At 50.2% G+C, this 15414-nt stretch overlaps 1 protein-coding gene across 5 annotated transcripts in view; it reads right to left on the reverse strand.

Moving 5' to 3' along the window:
* LMNA (lamin A/C) overlaps nt 1–15414 on the reverse strand; it is a 57358-nt gene that overhangs the window by 8247 nt on the left and 33697 nt on the right. For all 5 annotated transcript variants that reach the window (XM_061606795.1, XM_061606793.1, XM_061606794.1 and 2 more), the window contains 9 exons: nt 12485–12641; nt 9733–9858; nt 8491–8661; nt 7538–7663; nt 6374–6594; nt 5510–5723; nt 4007–4114; nt 3669–3788; nt 2816–2917 (listed from right to left, as the gene is read on the reverse strand). In XM_061606795.1, coding sequence (XP_061462779.1) covers nt 2816–2917; nt 3669–3788; nt 4007–4114; nt 5510–5723; nt 6374–6594; nt 7538–7663; nt 8491–8661; nt 9733–9858; nt 12485–12641 — 1345 coding nt within the window. The remainder of the gene's footprint in view (nt 1–2815; nt 2918–3668; nt 3789–4006; nt 4115–5509; nt 5724–6373; nt 6595–7537; nt 7664–8490; nt 8662–9732; nt 9859–12484; nt 12642–15414) is intronic.

The following is a 15414-nucleotide window of genomic DNA, read 5'->3' on the forward strand; positions in this document are numbered from 1 at the left end:
AAGGAAAGGGAAGAATGTGGCTGAGCATCTGGTAATAACTCCCAGTATTTGTACTGAATTAATGTACATTATATATTATGAAATATAGGGGAAATGGATGTCTCTTTAGTGTATTCATCATGTCTGTAGGCTACTCTGCAAAAAGGTTATTATTATTTATTAAATTTATATACCACCCTTTTGTCAAGAGACCCCCAAGATGTTTGCATACAGTTTGTTTTTCTTTTGTATTTTAATCCTGTTGAAAACTAATTAAAATTATATAAAAACAAATCACATTAGACTGTCTTAATTCTGGCGACAGATTTCAGATGCATTTAAGTTAACCCTGGAGATCCATGGCCAGTTAGCGCAGACCAGAGGTGGGGAATCTGTGCAGGTCCTCCAGCTCCCATCATCCCACTGGCCACGCTGGCTGTCCTTGGAGTCCAACAACATCTGGAGGGCCGCAGACAACACAGGTGTAGACAGTACTGAGCTAGATGAACCAACAGTCTGATGTGGTGCAAGACCATTCCCATCTACCATATGGAGCCTTTCCTTTAGCAGACCATGAGGTCACTACCTAGCCCAGGATCAACTGGCAAGGGCTCTTCAGAGACTCTTGCAGAAGGAGTCCGACACACATTTAACTGGAGATGTCAGAAACTGTACCAGGGATCTTCTGCCTGCAAAGCAGATGCTGAAAACACTGAGCTGGATGAGTTGACTAACATTTCCAGAGCCAGAGCAGGCCAAGAAAATGCACAGTCTAGTGATATACAGATACAGGCATTATGGCAGGAGAGGGCAGGGGTGGGGCAAAGATCTCAGGAACCTCAAGAGAGTAGAAACCTATAACACCTCTGTGTGGGTTTGCTCTTACCCTTTATTAGGCATGTCATTATTATTTTATTATTGACAACAACAACAACAGTAATAATAATAATAATGCTGCCCTGGGCTCCTACTGGGAGGAAAAACGGGATATAAATCTAATAAATAAATGAATAAAATAATAATATTTATTATGCACCCTTCTCCAAGAAGTCCCAGGGTGGGTTACAACAATTTCAAAATATGGCATTAAAAACCACCTTAAAAAATCACAAAAGAGGGTGGGTCCTAAAAATATGTGTCTCAGGTTTCAAAGGCCAAGGTAAAGAGGTGCATCTTCAGCATTCACCTAAAACTGTACAGTGAAGCTGCCGGATGCACCTTGACAGGGAGGGAATTCCACAACTTAGGGGCTGCCACGGAGAAGGCCCTCTCCCCAGCCTGTACCCCCAGCTTCTGAGGGTCGCAGATCTACCAAAAGGGCCCCTTCTGCAGATCTCAGCAACCAAAAAGGTCTGTAGGGAAGGAGGCAGTCTTTCAGATATTTGGAGCCTAAGTCATCTAACGTTTTAAACACTAATGTGAACACCTTAAATTGGGCCTGGAAACGAACTGGCAATCAATGCATTTTACAATAGGGGTTATATGGATCTAAAGGGAACCCCAGCCAGTAATCTGGCTGCTGCATTGCAAACCAGTTGAAGTTTCCAAGTCATCTTCAAGAGCAGCCCCACACAGAGGGCACTGCAATAATCCAACCTGGAAGTTACCAGAGCATGGAGCACTGTGGCCAAGTCATCTCTGTCCAAAAGGGACCAAAGCTGGTGGACCAGCCGGAGCTGGAAAAAGGCACTCCTAGCCACGGAGGCCACCTTACCCTCCAGTGACAATGCTGGATCTAGGAGTGCCCCCAAGCGACAAACCTGCTTCTTTCAGGAGAGTGCAACCCCATCCAGAATAGGCAGTCTTCCCGGACAAGAGAACCCTGGACACATAACACCTGTCTTTTCAGGATTCAGCCTCAATTAAGTGGCCCACATCCAGCCCATCACCACCTCCAAGCACTGGTCCAACACCTCAACTACCTTTCCCGATTCAGATGGAACAGAGAGATATAGCTGGGTGTCATCCACATCACTCCAAAGCTGCTGACGACAGCTCCCAGTGGCTTCATATAGCTGTTTAATACCATGGGGGACAAGATGGAACCCTGCAGAAGACCACAAGCCAGCTCCCATGGTGCCAAACACTAGCCTTCCATAGCTACTGTTTGGAAGCAGAGCTGGAAGTACGAGCAGAACCACTGAAGCACAGTGCACCCAACCCCCAGCTCCCTGAGATGCTCCAGAAGGATACTGTGGTCAACAGTATTGAAAGCCACTGAGAGATCGAGAACAAGCCAGGGTCACACTCCCCTTATTTCTCTCCCAACTGATGTCATCAGCTAGGGTAACCAAGACTGCTTCAGTGCCCTGGCCAGGCCTGAAGTCAGACCGGAAAGGATCCAACCAATCAGTTTCCTTCAAACATGCTCGAAGCTGGATTGCCACCACCTTCTCGAGCACCTTGCCGAAAAGGGGATATTTGCCACTGGGCAATAGTTGCTTAACACTTCTGGGGCCAGGAAGATCTTCTTAAGGAGGGGACACACCACCGTCTCCTTCAAGGCAGATGGTACCTTCCCCTCCTGTAGTGAAACATTAATCACTCCCTGGACCCACCCAGTCAACCGGCTATGACTAGCTCGAAGACGCCAAGATGGGCAAGGATCAACAGGACAGGGGGTCGGCTACCCTTTCAAGCCGCTTGTCCACATCCTCAGGCTGGAATCATCAAAACTGACCCATCACAGATGGGACAGACAGTGAGTGCTCTGGATGCCTCCACTGGACTTGCGCTAACTATAGTTATGATACATGGAAGAACCTCAGGGAAGTGGCAGCCCACACCCACTCCGTAGTCACTCACTGTGCCAGTACAGAGCCCCCAAAACACTCACATGGTGGTGGTGGCGGTGGTGGTGAAGGCCATCTTCGTCCTCCTCATCCTCATCTTCATCGTTGATGACCACAGTTCTCACCAGCTTCCGCATGGCCACTTCCTGTGGAGAGCAGGAGGGAAAGTGAGGAAGAGAGATCAGGCAAGCCCAGCTGGGAGGGGCAGGTCAGTTTCATGTCAGAGTGACAGCCAGGAGATAGACAAGGCAATAGCTGGTCCCTGGTCTTGGTAGCAAAAAGGGGTCCTGGGCAAAAATGTCTCTTTAAACACCTAAAAAGAAACGTTCATAGAACGGAAGACAAGTGCTCTTCCTATGAACTTGCTCTGGGGTGGGGTCCTTCAGGCTCTGGAGCCGAATGTGGCCCAGACTTGTCTGTCTGGCCCCTGACACTCCCCAAGGCCACACTCATCCGTCCAGCACCACCGTGGTCTCCTCGAATGCTTCACCTGGCAGGAAAGGTTCCCCTGATCAGACCTCTTCCTTGTCCGGAGGAATAAGGAAGATTTGGTTGTGCATGCGCACACAAGGGGTGGCTGTAATGTAGCCAACAGTACAAAGGAAAGAGTCACACCCATTGCTCCACCTATTTTTCGGCTCCACCCACCTCCGCTTTTGCCTCTGGCCCCACCCACTACTGGCATGTGGCCCCTGGAGGGTTGCCCCATGGGGAAATGTGGCCCTTGGGCTGAAAAAGCTTTCCCACCCCACTCTTAAATATGCAGACATAAAAGGAGACAAATACAAGGAACCCCCCCCCCTCCCGAGACAATGAAACAGAGCCATCCTGGGCTTTGAGAGCAGAAACTCCTCTGGCCTCACTGAGGACTAGCTGCCCTGTCACAGCATGCCTTACCTCTCCAGCAGAGGTGAGGAGAGCAGTGCGCAAGCTGTCTCCAGATCCCCATGAGCTTTGGTTTTTCCAGACCATATCAGTGGGAGGGTTGTGGGACACGCCAGCACCAGAGGCCCAGATCTTAAGTGGGGCAGCGGGGTGGGTGGGATGAAAAAGAAACAGCCATCAAGGGACATCATCATCATCATCATGCTTACATGCGACAGTACCATGTCTGTCTGTCGGGGAGTTCCTGGGGGCTGCAGTCTTCTTCTCCGCTACATCTGCCCTCCCACCGGCCATTTTCCTATCCTGGGGACTGGGACTGGCTGTGTCACACAAGGCTCGTAGTGACTTACCGTAACCACCTGGCCAGCTTTCAAGGTGAACTTTGGGGGGAACCTGTAGCAGATGGGGGCCTCATCTCCATTCTGGCGCTTGATCTGCCAGTTTCCCAGGGACTGGTCCTGAAAGCAGAGAAGAGGGCAGCGCGGTGAGTCAGCCCACAGCGGAGTGGCAGAGTGAACCACCGGCGGCTGTGCCGTCTCCTGGGACAGACGGGCCTGTCTCAATAAGGCCTCCTGGACACATCTCATTCCTGTCAAGCAAAAGCTTCCCTGCCCCACCTAAACACAGCCATGGCCAGGGCCCATTGAGACAGGTGGGGTGGATGGCAGGGAGCCCAACAGGAGGTGGAGCCACAGCCAATGAAAACGCAAAGCCAACTAATGCTAGTCTGGTCCCTCCTCCCTGCTGAGTTCTACAAAGGCCACGCTGAAATCCCATAGACTGGTTGCAAGACAGACAGAGGGCAGGCAGGTGGGGGTGGCAGCTAAGGGCAGACTGAGGTTGTTGGGGCAGAGCCTCTATCTGCCCCAATGGACTCTCCTCTAGCACCCAAGCCAGACGCCTCTGTCTTCTCCCAAGGGTCAAGTCTATTCTACAGAATGAAACTGGTTGAATAAGTCCACACACACCGCTCCCTGCCCCTGGAACAGAGAAGAGCTGGCTATAGCTCCTTTGTGGTTTTGCTTTAACTGTCACAATTATTTATTTATTATTTAAATATTATTTGATTTATATCCCACCCTTCCTCCCAGCAGGAGCCCGGGGTGGCAAACAAAAGCACTAAAAACACTTTAAAACATCATAAAAACAGACCTTAAAATACATTAAAACAAAACAACTCTAAAAACATTTTTTTAAAAAAGCTTTAAAAACATCTTAAATAAAAAGGGTTAAAAAGAACATATTGTTTAGGGGGGGGGGATGTTTTTTAAAAAATATGAAAAACCAATTCCAACACAGACACTGACTGGGATAGGTCTCAAAAGGCTTGTTGAAAGAGGAACGTCTTCTATAGGCACCGAAAAGGTAACAGAGATGACGCCTGTCTAATATTTAATGGGAGGGAATTCCACAGGGTAGGTGCTGCCACATTAAAGGTCCGTTTCCTATGTTATGCAGAACGGACCTCCTGATAAGATAGTATCTGCAGGAGGCCCTCACCTGCAGAGCGCAGTGATCGACTGGGCATATAAGGGATAAGGGAGTCTTTCAGGTATCCTGGTCCCAAGCTGTATAGGGCTTTGTACCCCAAAACTAGAACCTTGAACTTGGCCTGGTAGCAAATGGGCAGCCAATTTTCACCTCAAAACTTTCATTTCACCCACAGACAAGTTCCGTGGCACCTGAAAGCTCAGGCACAGACTTCAGAAGACTGATGGGTTCCCTGAGCTCTCACAGCCCCTCCTGTCCTGTGGGCACCTGACCACGCACGCACGCACGCCTCCACCCCAGCACTGCTGCCAAGCAGCCGCAGCAAGGAAGCCCCCTCCGGTCCCTGCGACCGGGCAACCCACCTCATTTGACTTGTTCCTGAGGCGGACAAACTTCCCTTCCAGGTCGACCTCTTCCACGGCCACACGGCCACTGGTCCGGGCGTGGTGGGAAAAGCTAGTGCGGCTCTCCCCGTCCTCCAGCTTTCGCTTCTTGGAAGTGCTTTGGGCTGACGAGTGGGAGACGCGTGTCCGGGTGCCGCCCTTCTGGGAGGAGGGGCTCGGGGAGAGGCGCAGCCTGCGTGGAGAGACACGGAAGGAGAGAGGGCAGAGGATAACAGCAGCTCATCTTCAGATGCATGCGCTTACAGGAGCTGGGAATGTGGGTGGGGGGTGCTCTGCATCCCCTGCCTTCATTCCTCCAGCCTCCCCTCACATGTAGCGCCCAACCCTCCGTTTCGGCCAAATGTTTAAGAAATTTATTTCTTAAATTTGAAACAAAGTCCTTGGTGGGGAGTGGGTAACTCTGTGACTGGCCTGAGGGCCAACCCATCAGCCTCTCCACAGCTGCCTCCCACCAGGAACAGGACGGGCTGCTTGTTCCTCAGTTCCACCCCAGAGAAGAGAGTGCATGCCTAACGGCTGCTAGCCATGATGGCTACCTTCCACCCCCTGCCGTCGGAGTTGCTGGGAATTGACGGTGGGAAGAGTTGCTGCTGAACTCAGGTCCTCCTCCCATTGGGGCATCTGCTTGGCCACTGAGAGCACAGGATGCTGGACCAGATGGGCCGTGGCACCTCTAATCCTGCTCTTTTCCAAGGGACACCAGTGGAGATCTCCTCACCGGGGTCTCCACACACGCTGTGTTAGCAACCTGAGCGGGGACCCTCCAAAGCACTCCTCCCGGAGGGCACCGCCTCGTTGCCCCAGGCCCCCAACTCCACCCACCTCTCCTCCTCCCCCTCCAGGAGCTTGCGATAGGCGTGGATCTCCATGTCCAAGGCCAGCTTGATGTCCAGCAGTTCCTGGTACTCGTCCAGCTGCTGCTGCATGCGGGCCCGCATCTCCGCCATCTCTCGCTCCTTGTCGCCCAGGATGCGCCGGCTGGTCTCCCGCTCCCGAGCAAGACTGTCCTCCAGGTCACGCACCTTCGCCTCCTTGGCAGAGAGCTGGGAGGGACACCGAACAGAGAGTCAGACTTGCACGAGGCACACAAAGGCTGCCTAGCCACCAGGGAGGTGGTGATGGAGAAGTCTTTATATACAGACAATAAGCAAGATGTATTCTTTTATAATGCAATAAAAGTTTATAATATTTTAATAGTTTAGTAGCCAGCTAGAAACTTTTTTCTCTTTGGAGCCATCGTCCCTGACTGTGCCGGCATGTACGGGGCAGCTTGAACTCTATAAGATAAGATAACACAGAACACTGTACTGAACATCTCTATGCATTCCAAGACGTAGGAAGGATTGCATTCAATGGAATGCTTAGCTCATAGCCTAAATGTTCTGAACTTTGCCAAATTGACTAGAACAATGCCTATGCAATGCTGATGTGTAACCTCCTGATTTGTTAATGCTACACTCTTTGTCCTGGAAGGTATAAAAAACCCAGGCAAATAATGCCAAGACACAGTTCTCCACTCACTCAGAGGGAGACTGACCAAGTGTACGCTCATCACCAATAAAGGCCTAACTTTGCTAGAAGCCTGTGTCTTCAATTTCCTTGAGGACCCCCGGTCAAGGGAACCTCAAAATTCCCCATCAGTGGAGCGAGTCAGGCTCTTTTGCAGTAGCATGAACTACCTATGGGAGAAACACAGAGGACTCCTTCAGCAGCAGCAGAAACTGAGACCTCTCCTGAAAGTAGTAGATCATCACAGCGTGATGGCCATTATTCCTCTTTCACTGGAAAAGAAATGGCTTCACTCAAAATGCCTTAGAGTTAAGTAGGCAGCATTTAAGTGCACTGCAGAGCACTGTGTGCTTATTCAGGTGCAGGAATCAGCTCTAATTTAGAACACTGCCACAATGTTATCCGGGGAGTCCACAGCACTCAAAGCAGAGACAGCACCGGCTGCCTGTCCTTGTCGATTTCCCCCCAACCCCTCACCTGCTTCTGCAGCTGGCTGAGCTGGGCTGACAGGCTGTCAATGCGGATACGGGTCTGCTGCAACTCTTCATGGGCCGCCCCCGCCATGTTGCTGTTCCTTTCGGCTGACTGCTTGGCATTTTCTAGCTGGAAAGGAAAGCCACGCACAGTGAGGTGGAGAAGATATTGAGCCCTCCAGGGCAGAGGCGGAGGAAGGGAAGGGCCGGGGCATGGGCTGTGTGCACCTGAGCCAGACGTCACCAACCTGGTGCCTTCTGCATGTGTTGGACCACAGCCCCCACTGAACACAAACTTGGGATGGGGGGCACAGTTTTAATTAGTTTGACCTTCACTCCAAGCGGAAGTGTGGGGGGGGAGGTTCTGAAAACACAATCCAGCCGTTGACAGAAAGTGGCCGGCTGGGAGGGGTGGAGTGAGTGTATAAACATGCAGTGCAGCATTTTAAAGCAACATTTAACCGCCATTGTTGCACAAAAAAGTGGGGGCAGAGTGGCTTTGGCGTATTAGACGGTCCCTACGTGAACAGCACCAGCACAGTGGTTGCGAACCACTCTTCTCTCAAGCTCGGCACCACATCCGACATGCACGACTAACGGCAGATTTCATTACAGGGCTGTCGCATAATCCACTTGCTCACAGCCCTCACCCATCTTGCAAAGTGGGGATATTTGCCCTGGAAGGGCAGCTCCTTGAAGGCTTCAAGAACTCAAACACAGGACATTTCCCACACAAAACTACAAAGAGCATGAATTCCTGCCTTTGATTTTCCCTTTCTGGTGGGGTTGGGTAGAGAGAGGGATCTTCAGTTAGCCCTGAATGATGCCACAATCTCTTATGAGCTGCTCTCCCACCAGCCAGAATGAACTAATCGACAGCATCAGGAGTCCCCTGGAAGCCGCCTCTCCAGGGAAAGGAAAGGCTGGCCTACAGCGTTTTTAAGGATCGGGCACTACCTTGGAGCCATATGTCTTCTCCAGCTCGTCCTTGTACATCTTGATCTGAGAGTCATGCTGGCCTCTCAGGTCCTGCAAAGCATCGGCCAGCTTGCTCTCAAACTCCCGCTGACGGCCACTGTCAATCTCCACCAGGCGGGTCTCATGGCGGCGTTTGGTCTCGCGAAGCTCCTGCGGGAGGAGAAGGAAGCAAGGCACGGAGGATGAAGCCACCCAGGGCTGCTGGCCACAGCGGCCATGTTCTGCCTGCACCGTGGGAGGCAGTAGGCCTCTGAATACCAGACGCTGGGATTCATTTGGGGAGGGGGAGACAGAGCACTGTTCCCCTCGGGTCCCACTTGTGGGCTTCCCAAAGGCACGTGGCTGGCCACTGCAAGGACGGAGCACTGGATTGGATGGGCTTTTTGCCCGGTCCAGCAGCCTAGCTCTGCTGATGTTCTTAACTCTTGAGCTGGTAGGGATGTGGAGCAAGATGGAGGGCAACAAGCAGGCGGCTTGTAAAAGTCCCCAAAACTGGCACCAGGTGGGCAAGTTCTGGACCTCGACTCCCATCTCAGCCCGCACATCAAACAGTTGGGGCTGATGGGAGCTGCGGTCCAGAAGCTTCCAAAGCAAATGCGGAAAGTCATGCGCTTGGAGGCGCTGAGCACGGGGAGCTCGATTTCCAGGCGTAGCTCACGTGGTGCCCTCCGGATGTTGCTGGACAATTCCCGTTAGCCCAGCCAACACGGCCAATGGGTCAGAGATTATGGGACTTGGGAGTCCAGCAAAGTCCCCGTTCCCCAGCTTGCCCTCCTTTCCATGCCGTTAGCAGCAGGCTGCCGGTCAGCCATGTGGGAGGGGCATGGGCTCTGCTTCCAGGCTGCAAAAATTGGCAGACTCACACCCCAGTCGCACCTGGCCAAATTCAGGCCTCTCCCCAGCAGTCATCAAGGGGGGCACTGCCATGCCTTGTAGGTATGCGCGCTACACTAGGAACACAAACGCCCTCCCACACCCTCGCCTCTGTGCACACTGACAGCACCAACAGCTCAACTGGTACAGCCCCCAAGATGAGCTGCAACCAGGCAGGCTCTCTACCCAGCCTCTGCCAACCTGGTGCCCTCCAAATGTTTTGAACTACAGCCCCCATCAGCCTCAGCCTGTTCTGCAATTATCAGGAACAGGAACGCTGCAGGAGCCCCGGGGGTTGGCGGGGAGGGGAGGAGTGCAACTGGGCTACTCTGTCACCCATCAGCTCACCTCGCTGTAGATGTTCTTCTGGAACTCAAGCTCCTCCTTCAGAGTCTGGAGTCTGTTCTCCGCATCTACCCGCCGCAACATTTCGTCCTGAAGTTGCTTCTTGACCTCAGCCAAAGCAGCTTCCAACTGGGGGGGGGTGAAAAGAGAAAAAGGGGAGCGTGTCACAGTGATGGAAGGAAGGGGAGAGCCTTTGCAGGCAGAGTGAGGCTTCGGCTGGGCCAGAAATCACAGCTTGGATAAGAAGACTCCAGAAATACAAAAGTGCATTTCCCACCCGCTGGGACTCCAGAAATCAGCCCAAGAAGTGTGCAGAGTTTGGGCCCATCCTGGATCTGCACTCTTGTGGGTCCCAGCAACAGATGAAGCTGCCTTTGACCAGGTTAGGCCACCCGGTGCTCAGAAGCTTCTGCTGACACCAGCTTTCTAGGGCGTGGGAAACTCATGTGGTACAGTCCTCCCTGGGCCTGAAGCTTTTCAGACTGGGGGGGGGGCAAGTGACAGCTTTGTGTGTGCAGGAAAGGGTGATGCTCCACATATCCTCCTGCCCACATCTAGTCCAAAGTAGCACCAGCACTCAGAAGGATTAGATGCCACATGCTTTGCCCTGCACATTTGAATCTGTCTTTAAATGCAGGACACAGAATAGTGGGCTCAAGTTGCAGGAAGCCAGATTTCAACTGGACATCAGGAAAAACTTCCTAACTGTTAGAGCCATACGACAATGGAACCAGTGACCTAGAGAGGTAGTGGGCTCTCCGACACTGGAGGCATTCAAGAGGCAGCTGGACAGCCATCTGTCAGGAATGCTTTGATTTGGATTCCTGCATTGAGCAGGGGGTTGGACTGGATGGCCTTATAGGCCCCTTCCAACTCTACTATTCTATGATTCTAAGTATTTGTTGGATTCAAAATCTGCCTTGCTCAGATTGTGGATTGTGCTGCCATCTGCTGGTCATTTGGCATCATCAAGCAACAGATTTCCTGGCCACCACCAGACTCTGGCTGGAAAATCTGCAGCAAATATAGGGATCCCCCCCACCCCAGGCCCCAAAAAGGGGGTGGGAATTGAGGGAAGCAAATTAAGATCTCAGGAGGATTCTGTACTTTTGGGCACCAGACTGAATATTCTTCCTAACCTTTATGTGAAGGAACAATTATGGACTGAGGGAGATGACCTTAAGAGGTTTACAAATTCACTGAGAGAGAAAGAATTCCCCACCCCTCATATTTCTAGAACTCAGCATCATCCAACAGAGCTGACTGGCAGGAGATTTAAAGCAGACCAAAGGAATGACTGCTTCAAACTAGTAAATTGTTTTTTATTTTAAAGGGGGGGGAGTTAAGGCAAATTCATGGAGGAGGGGGAGATCTAGCCACAGGTATTAACTCTGAAAGCCAGCGGGAACCTCCATTATCCAAGGCAGTCTACCCCAAGTGCCAGATGGGGCCAATCAACAGGCAAAAAAAAGGGTCACCTTCAGACCCTACCCCTGCTCAGTTGCCCCTGGCAACGGCTGGAAACAGAAAGTTGGCCCAGATGGACACTTCAGTCTGAGCCAACGGAAGCACTTCTTTACTCAGTGCATAGTTAAACTATGGAATTTGCTCCCACAAGATGCAGTAATGGCCACCAGCTTGGATGGCTTTAAAAGAAGATTAGACAAATTCATGGAGGACAGGGCTATCAATGGCTACTAGCCGTGATGGCTGTGCTCTGCCACCCTAGTCAGAGGCAGCATGCTTCTGAAAACCAGTTGCCGGAAGCCTCAGGAGGGGAGAGTGTTCTTGCGCTCGGGTCCTGCTTGCGGGCTTCCCCCAGGCACCTGGTTGGCCACTGTGAGAACAGGATGCTGGACTAGATGGGCCACTGGCCTGATCCAGCAGGCTCTCCTGATGTTCTTATGTTCTTAAGCCTTTCCCTTTCTTAGATATCATACCATCAAGGGCCACTTCACCTACTTGTTTGATCCCAATCCTGCAATGGAGAAATTCAGTCCCATTTCATGGCAGATGTCCAATTTTCCCCTTCAGGTGGTTTCTCTTTATTCATACACATATTTGAAACTGAAAGCTGAACAGCGCCTATCAGCGACAGGCAGCGTCCAAGAAAACCCAGCCCCTTCCAGTTAAGGATTCACCCTCACCAACTGAACCTGAGTGCCAGGCCGGGGGGGGGGGGACATCTTGTGGCAATGAGGTCTCTAGCGCAGGATGGGGAATGTCTCACCGGGCAAGAGGGACACTGAATGCAGCGCTCAAGGCCTCTTTCCGGCCCCCAGGAGCCTCCCCCAGGTCACAGCCTTCAGTGGTGCTGCTGTACCCCCAATCTGAGCGCCTGGCTGGAATTTGCCCTTGAACTATGAGAATGCCTCTTGCTTTCATGCATGCATATATGCGCATGTATGTACGTATGTGTCTGTCTGTCTTGAAGCTTCTGCCTTTTCCACAGCTGGAATGTAACCTTCTGAACCGGTAAAAATTGACATTTGTTGCCCCACCCACTTTTGCCTCTTGCCCCACCCACCGCTGGCATGTGGCCCCCGGAAGGAAATGCGGCCCACATGCTGAAAAAGGTTCCCCACCTCTGAAGTAACAGTCTGAGTGTTGTGTGCTGTGCTCTGCCTGCCTTGTCTGTCCTGAATCTGCTTCTCTTTCCACAGCCACTTTGTTAAAAGGGGCTGCTTTGGCTTCATTCGAGACAACCCCCAGAGGCGATGGTTGAGCATTGCATGGAAAACAGGCATCCCCCCACCTTGGCCAGCTGGCCTCGGAGCTCCCGGAGTTCATTATCCAGGTTGCGCTTCTCCCCCAGGGCAGTGCTGAGGGCTGCCTCCTTGGAATTCAGCAAGGCCTCAACGTCCTTCAGGCGGGCTTGAGCAGCCAGCAGGTCCCCTTCCTTTTTGGTGTTCCTAAAACGCAAGGAGAAGAAACAAAACAAGATGCAACTGTTAGCTTAGATTGCAGACACTTGTCTTCTCCAAGGAGAGGTGAGCGGGAGATTCGTCTCCCATTGCACAAAAATGAGATGCAATAAAAGTTTGTTTTTTTAACAAAATGCAATATCATTAGAAAAGAAATAACTATGTCATCTATATATGCACACATGAAATATATTTTGAAAATATTATGTGTATCAATATACCAAAGATACAACAGCAGTTCTGAGTTAAGTGGTAAGATTGACAGCACAAAACCACACGAGCTCTGCAGGATTAGGGCACGGGGCCCCATAGTCAAGCATCCCATTTCATACAACAGCCAGCCTGATGTCCCTAAGCCAGCCCACATGGAAGGCACAGAATTAGCAGGCTCCCCCTACTGTTCACCCTCAGCAACTGGCATCCAGAGGTAAACTGCCTCAGAACTGGGAGGTTCTATAAGAGCTAACAGCAATCAATGAGCTCTCGGCCACCTCCATGAAGTTGTCTAGTACCCCTAAGCCAGTGGCCATCACATGCTTGTGTGGCAAAGAATTAGGCTTTATGTGTCTGAATCTACTGCCCCTCAATTTCACTGAGTAAAAGAAAAAGGTCTGAGAAAGCACTTCCTATCCACTTTCACCACACCACACACACTTTCATGAACTACTCTCCTGTCCCCACTTAGCCCTGGAGTGGAGGAAATAGGAAGACAGACAAAATGCCAGAGACAAGCCTTTCCTAACCTAGTGCCCTCCAGGTGTTTTGGACTACAACTCCCATCAGCCCCAGCAAGCAGAGCCATGTGATGCTGGGGCTGATGGGAGCACAGCCATGCTAGCTGGGACTGATGGGAGCTGTAGTTAGAGAAGACTGATGTCCGGTTGGAGAAGACCGATGTCCAATTGGAGAAGACTGATGTAGGCCACTGGGAGCCTATTCTCTAGCAAGTGTGTTTAGAAATATAACCACAACCTGTTTAAAATTGGTTTTGATTATTAATCAACAAAAGTTGTAGCTGATTAAGTCATAGAATCATAGAATAGTAGAACTGGAAGGGGCCTATAAGGCCATCAAGTCCAACCCCCTGCTCAATAAAAGTCTATTTTAATCTGCAGGACTGGAAGTTAAGGACCTGTGCTACTTTGGTTCCGGTGTGTTACTCTCACAGGTAACAGGGAGAAAAATATGAAAGGCTAAAGATGAACTTCCCTCCTAACACAAAGGGTGCTTCCTACACTACCATCAATCTCTTTTTTTAAAAAAGATGGAGCTTATATGGAGATTTTGGCAATATGAAATTAGTCAATTGATTAAGAGGTTTAAAAGCAGATAATCTGGCTTGTTGACAGCCCTCAAATACAGAAGGTGGCTTTGAAGGAGCTGGAAACCACTCATCATTTTCCTGATTCCAAAAGGGGGAGATTTCTTCAACCAAACCTTTTTCCAAATCAGCAGGAAAGACAGAAACAAACTTTGGCTCTCCCTGACCACTCCCCTCCCAGAGGGCTCCCCACAGTCAGACCCTGAGTGTCTTCTGGGAGTGATGCAAAAAACTTTCAACAAGCTGCTTTGACCTCCCTGGAGGAAAATAAAGTAAAATATGAATCCTGAGATGGTGTGGAAGGAGGAAGGGAATGTACAAATCTAATTAAAACATCAGTAAATAAATCCAAAGGCAAAGACAGCAGGGGGAAATGGGACCTCATGAAGATCTTCTCATTTGGCCTTTTTTTTTCAAAAAAAGGAAGAAGGCTAAAAATAAGGCTACGCAAGAAAAAATCCAAACGCTGGTCGTCAGCTCAGTTCCAAGTTTCCATTACTCGCCTGCATTCCTTCTTATTTTGCTTTCTTTCTCCTGCCAAGACAGATGCAAGAGTAGGAGACGGAAAAGCAGTTGCTGAAAAAAAAGAACCACCAGCCACCAGACAGATGAGAGCAAAGGACTAAACAACGTCGGTGTTGCAGACTGAGCTGGCTGGCGCAACTAGAAAACGACAAACAAGGGAGACCCTCTTAATGGTTCAAATTCCACAACCGAGCTCATCTCAGCCGCTTAGTTAGCAGAGAGCAGGCCCTGAGGATCCACAAGTCTCAGAACGCCGAGACATCGATCCTCTGAGCATGTGCAGAGCACTTTCTCCCTTGCTAAAGGAAGGTTTTAAGAGAACACACATGCACATGCATCGCCAGACTACTGGGAAGAAATTCAGTTCAATTTGCATGTTCATGCAAACCCACCTAATTTGCACTTTCCAAAACAGTAAGCCATCCTTTGAAATTCACACATCCAAATTTTGTCGTGTGGTTCTCCAATCAAATAACATGCACAAAAATACCAAAAAAGAATTAACAGGCAGTTTCCAAGGCTAGGGCAAAGGTTAGGGGAGAGATTTGGTTCAGTTCATATTTTAATGGGAACCTCCCCATTTGCACTTTCCAAAGCAAGATGCAAACCAAACTGCAGCTTTTGACATATGCACTCTGAATTTTGTGATGCAGATCTCAAATCACATACTGTACAGACAAATGCATATGTACAAAAATGTATATATTATTGAAAATAACATACAAAATATATTAGGAAAAAACGCTTGCAAAAATGTGCACTAAAATCCTGATGCATTTTCATGAGGACTTTTTTGTAAAAAAAAAAATCGCAAACTAATGCAGAAATGTGGAGATCTGAAGTTAAGCAAAGTGAGAAACAGCTCGCAACTGAAATTGAGGTATTTGTCCATCCCTCATCTCACCCAGTACTGCT

The sequence above is a fragment of the Rhineura floridana genome, chromosome 22, assembly GCF_030035675.1.
Source record: "Rhineura floridana isolate rRhiFlo1 chromosome 22, rRhiFlo1.hap2, whole genome shotgun sequence".
Taxonomy (NCBI): domain Eukaryota; kingdom Metazoa; phylum Chordata; class Lepidosauria; order Squamata; family Rhineuridae; genus Rhineura; species Rhineura floridana.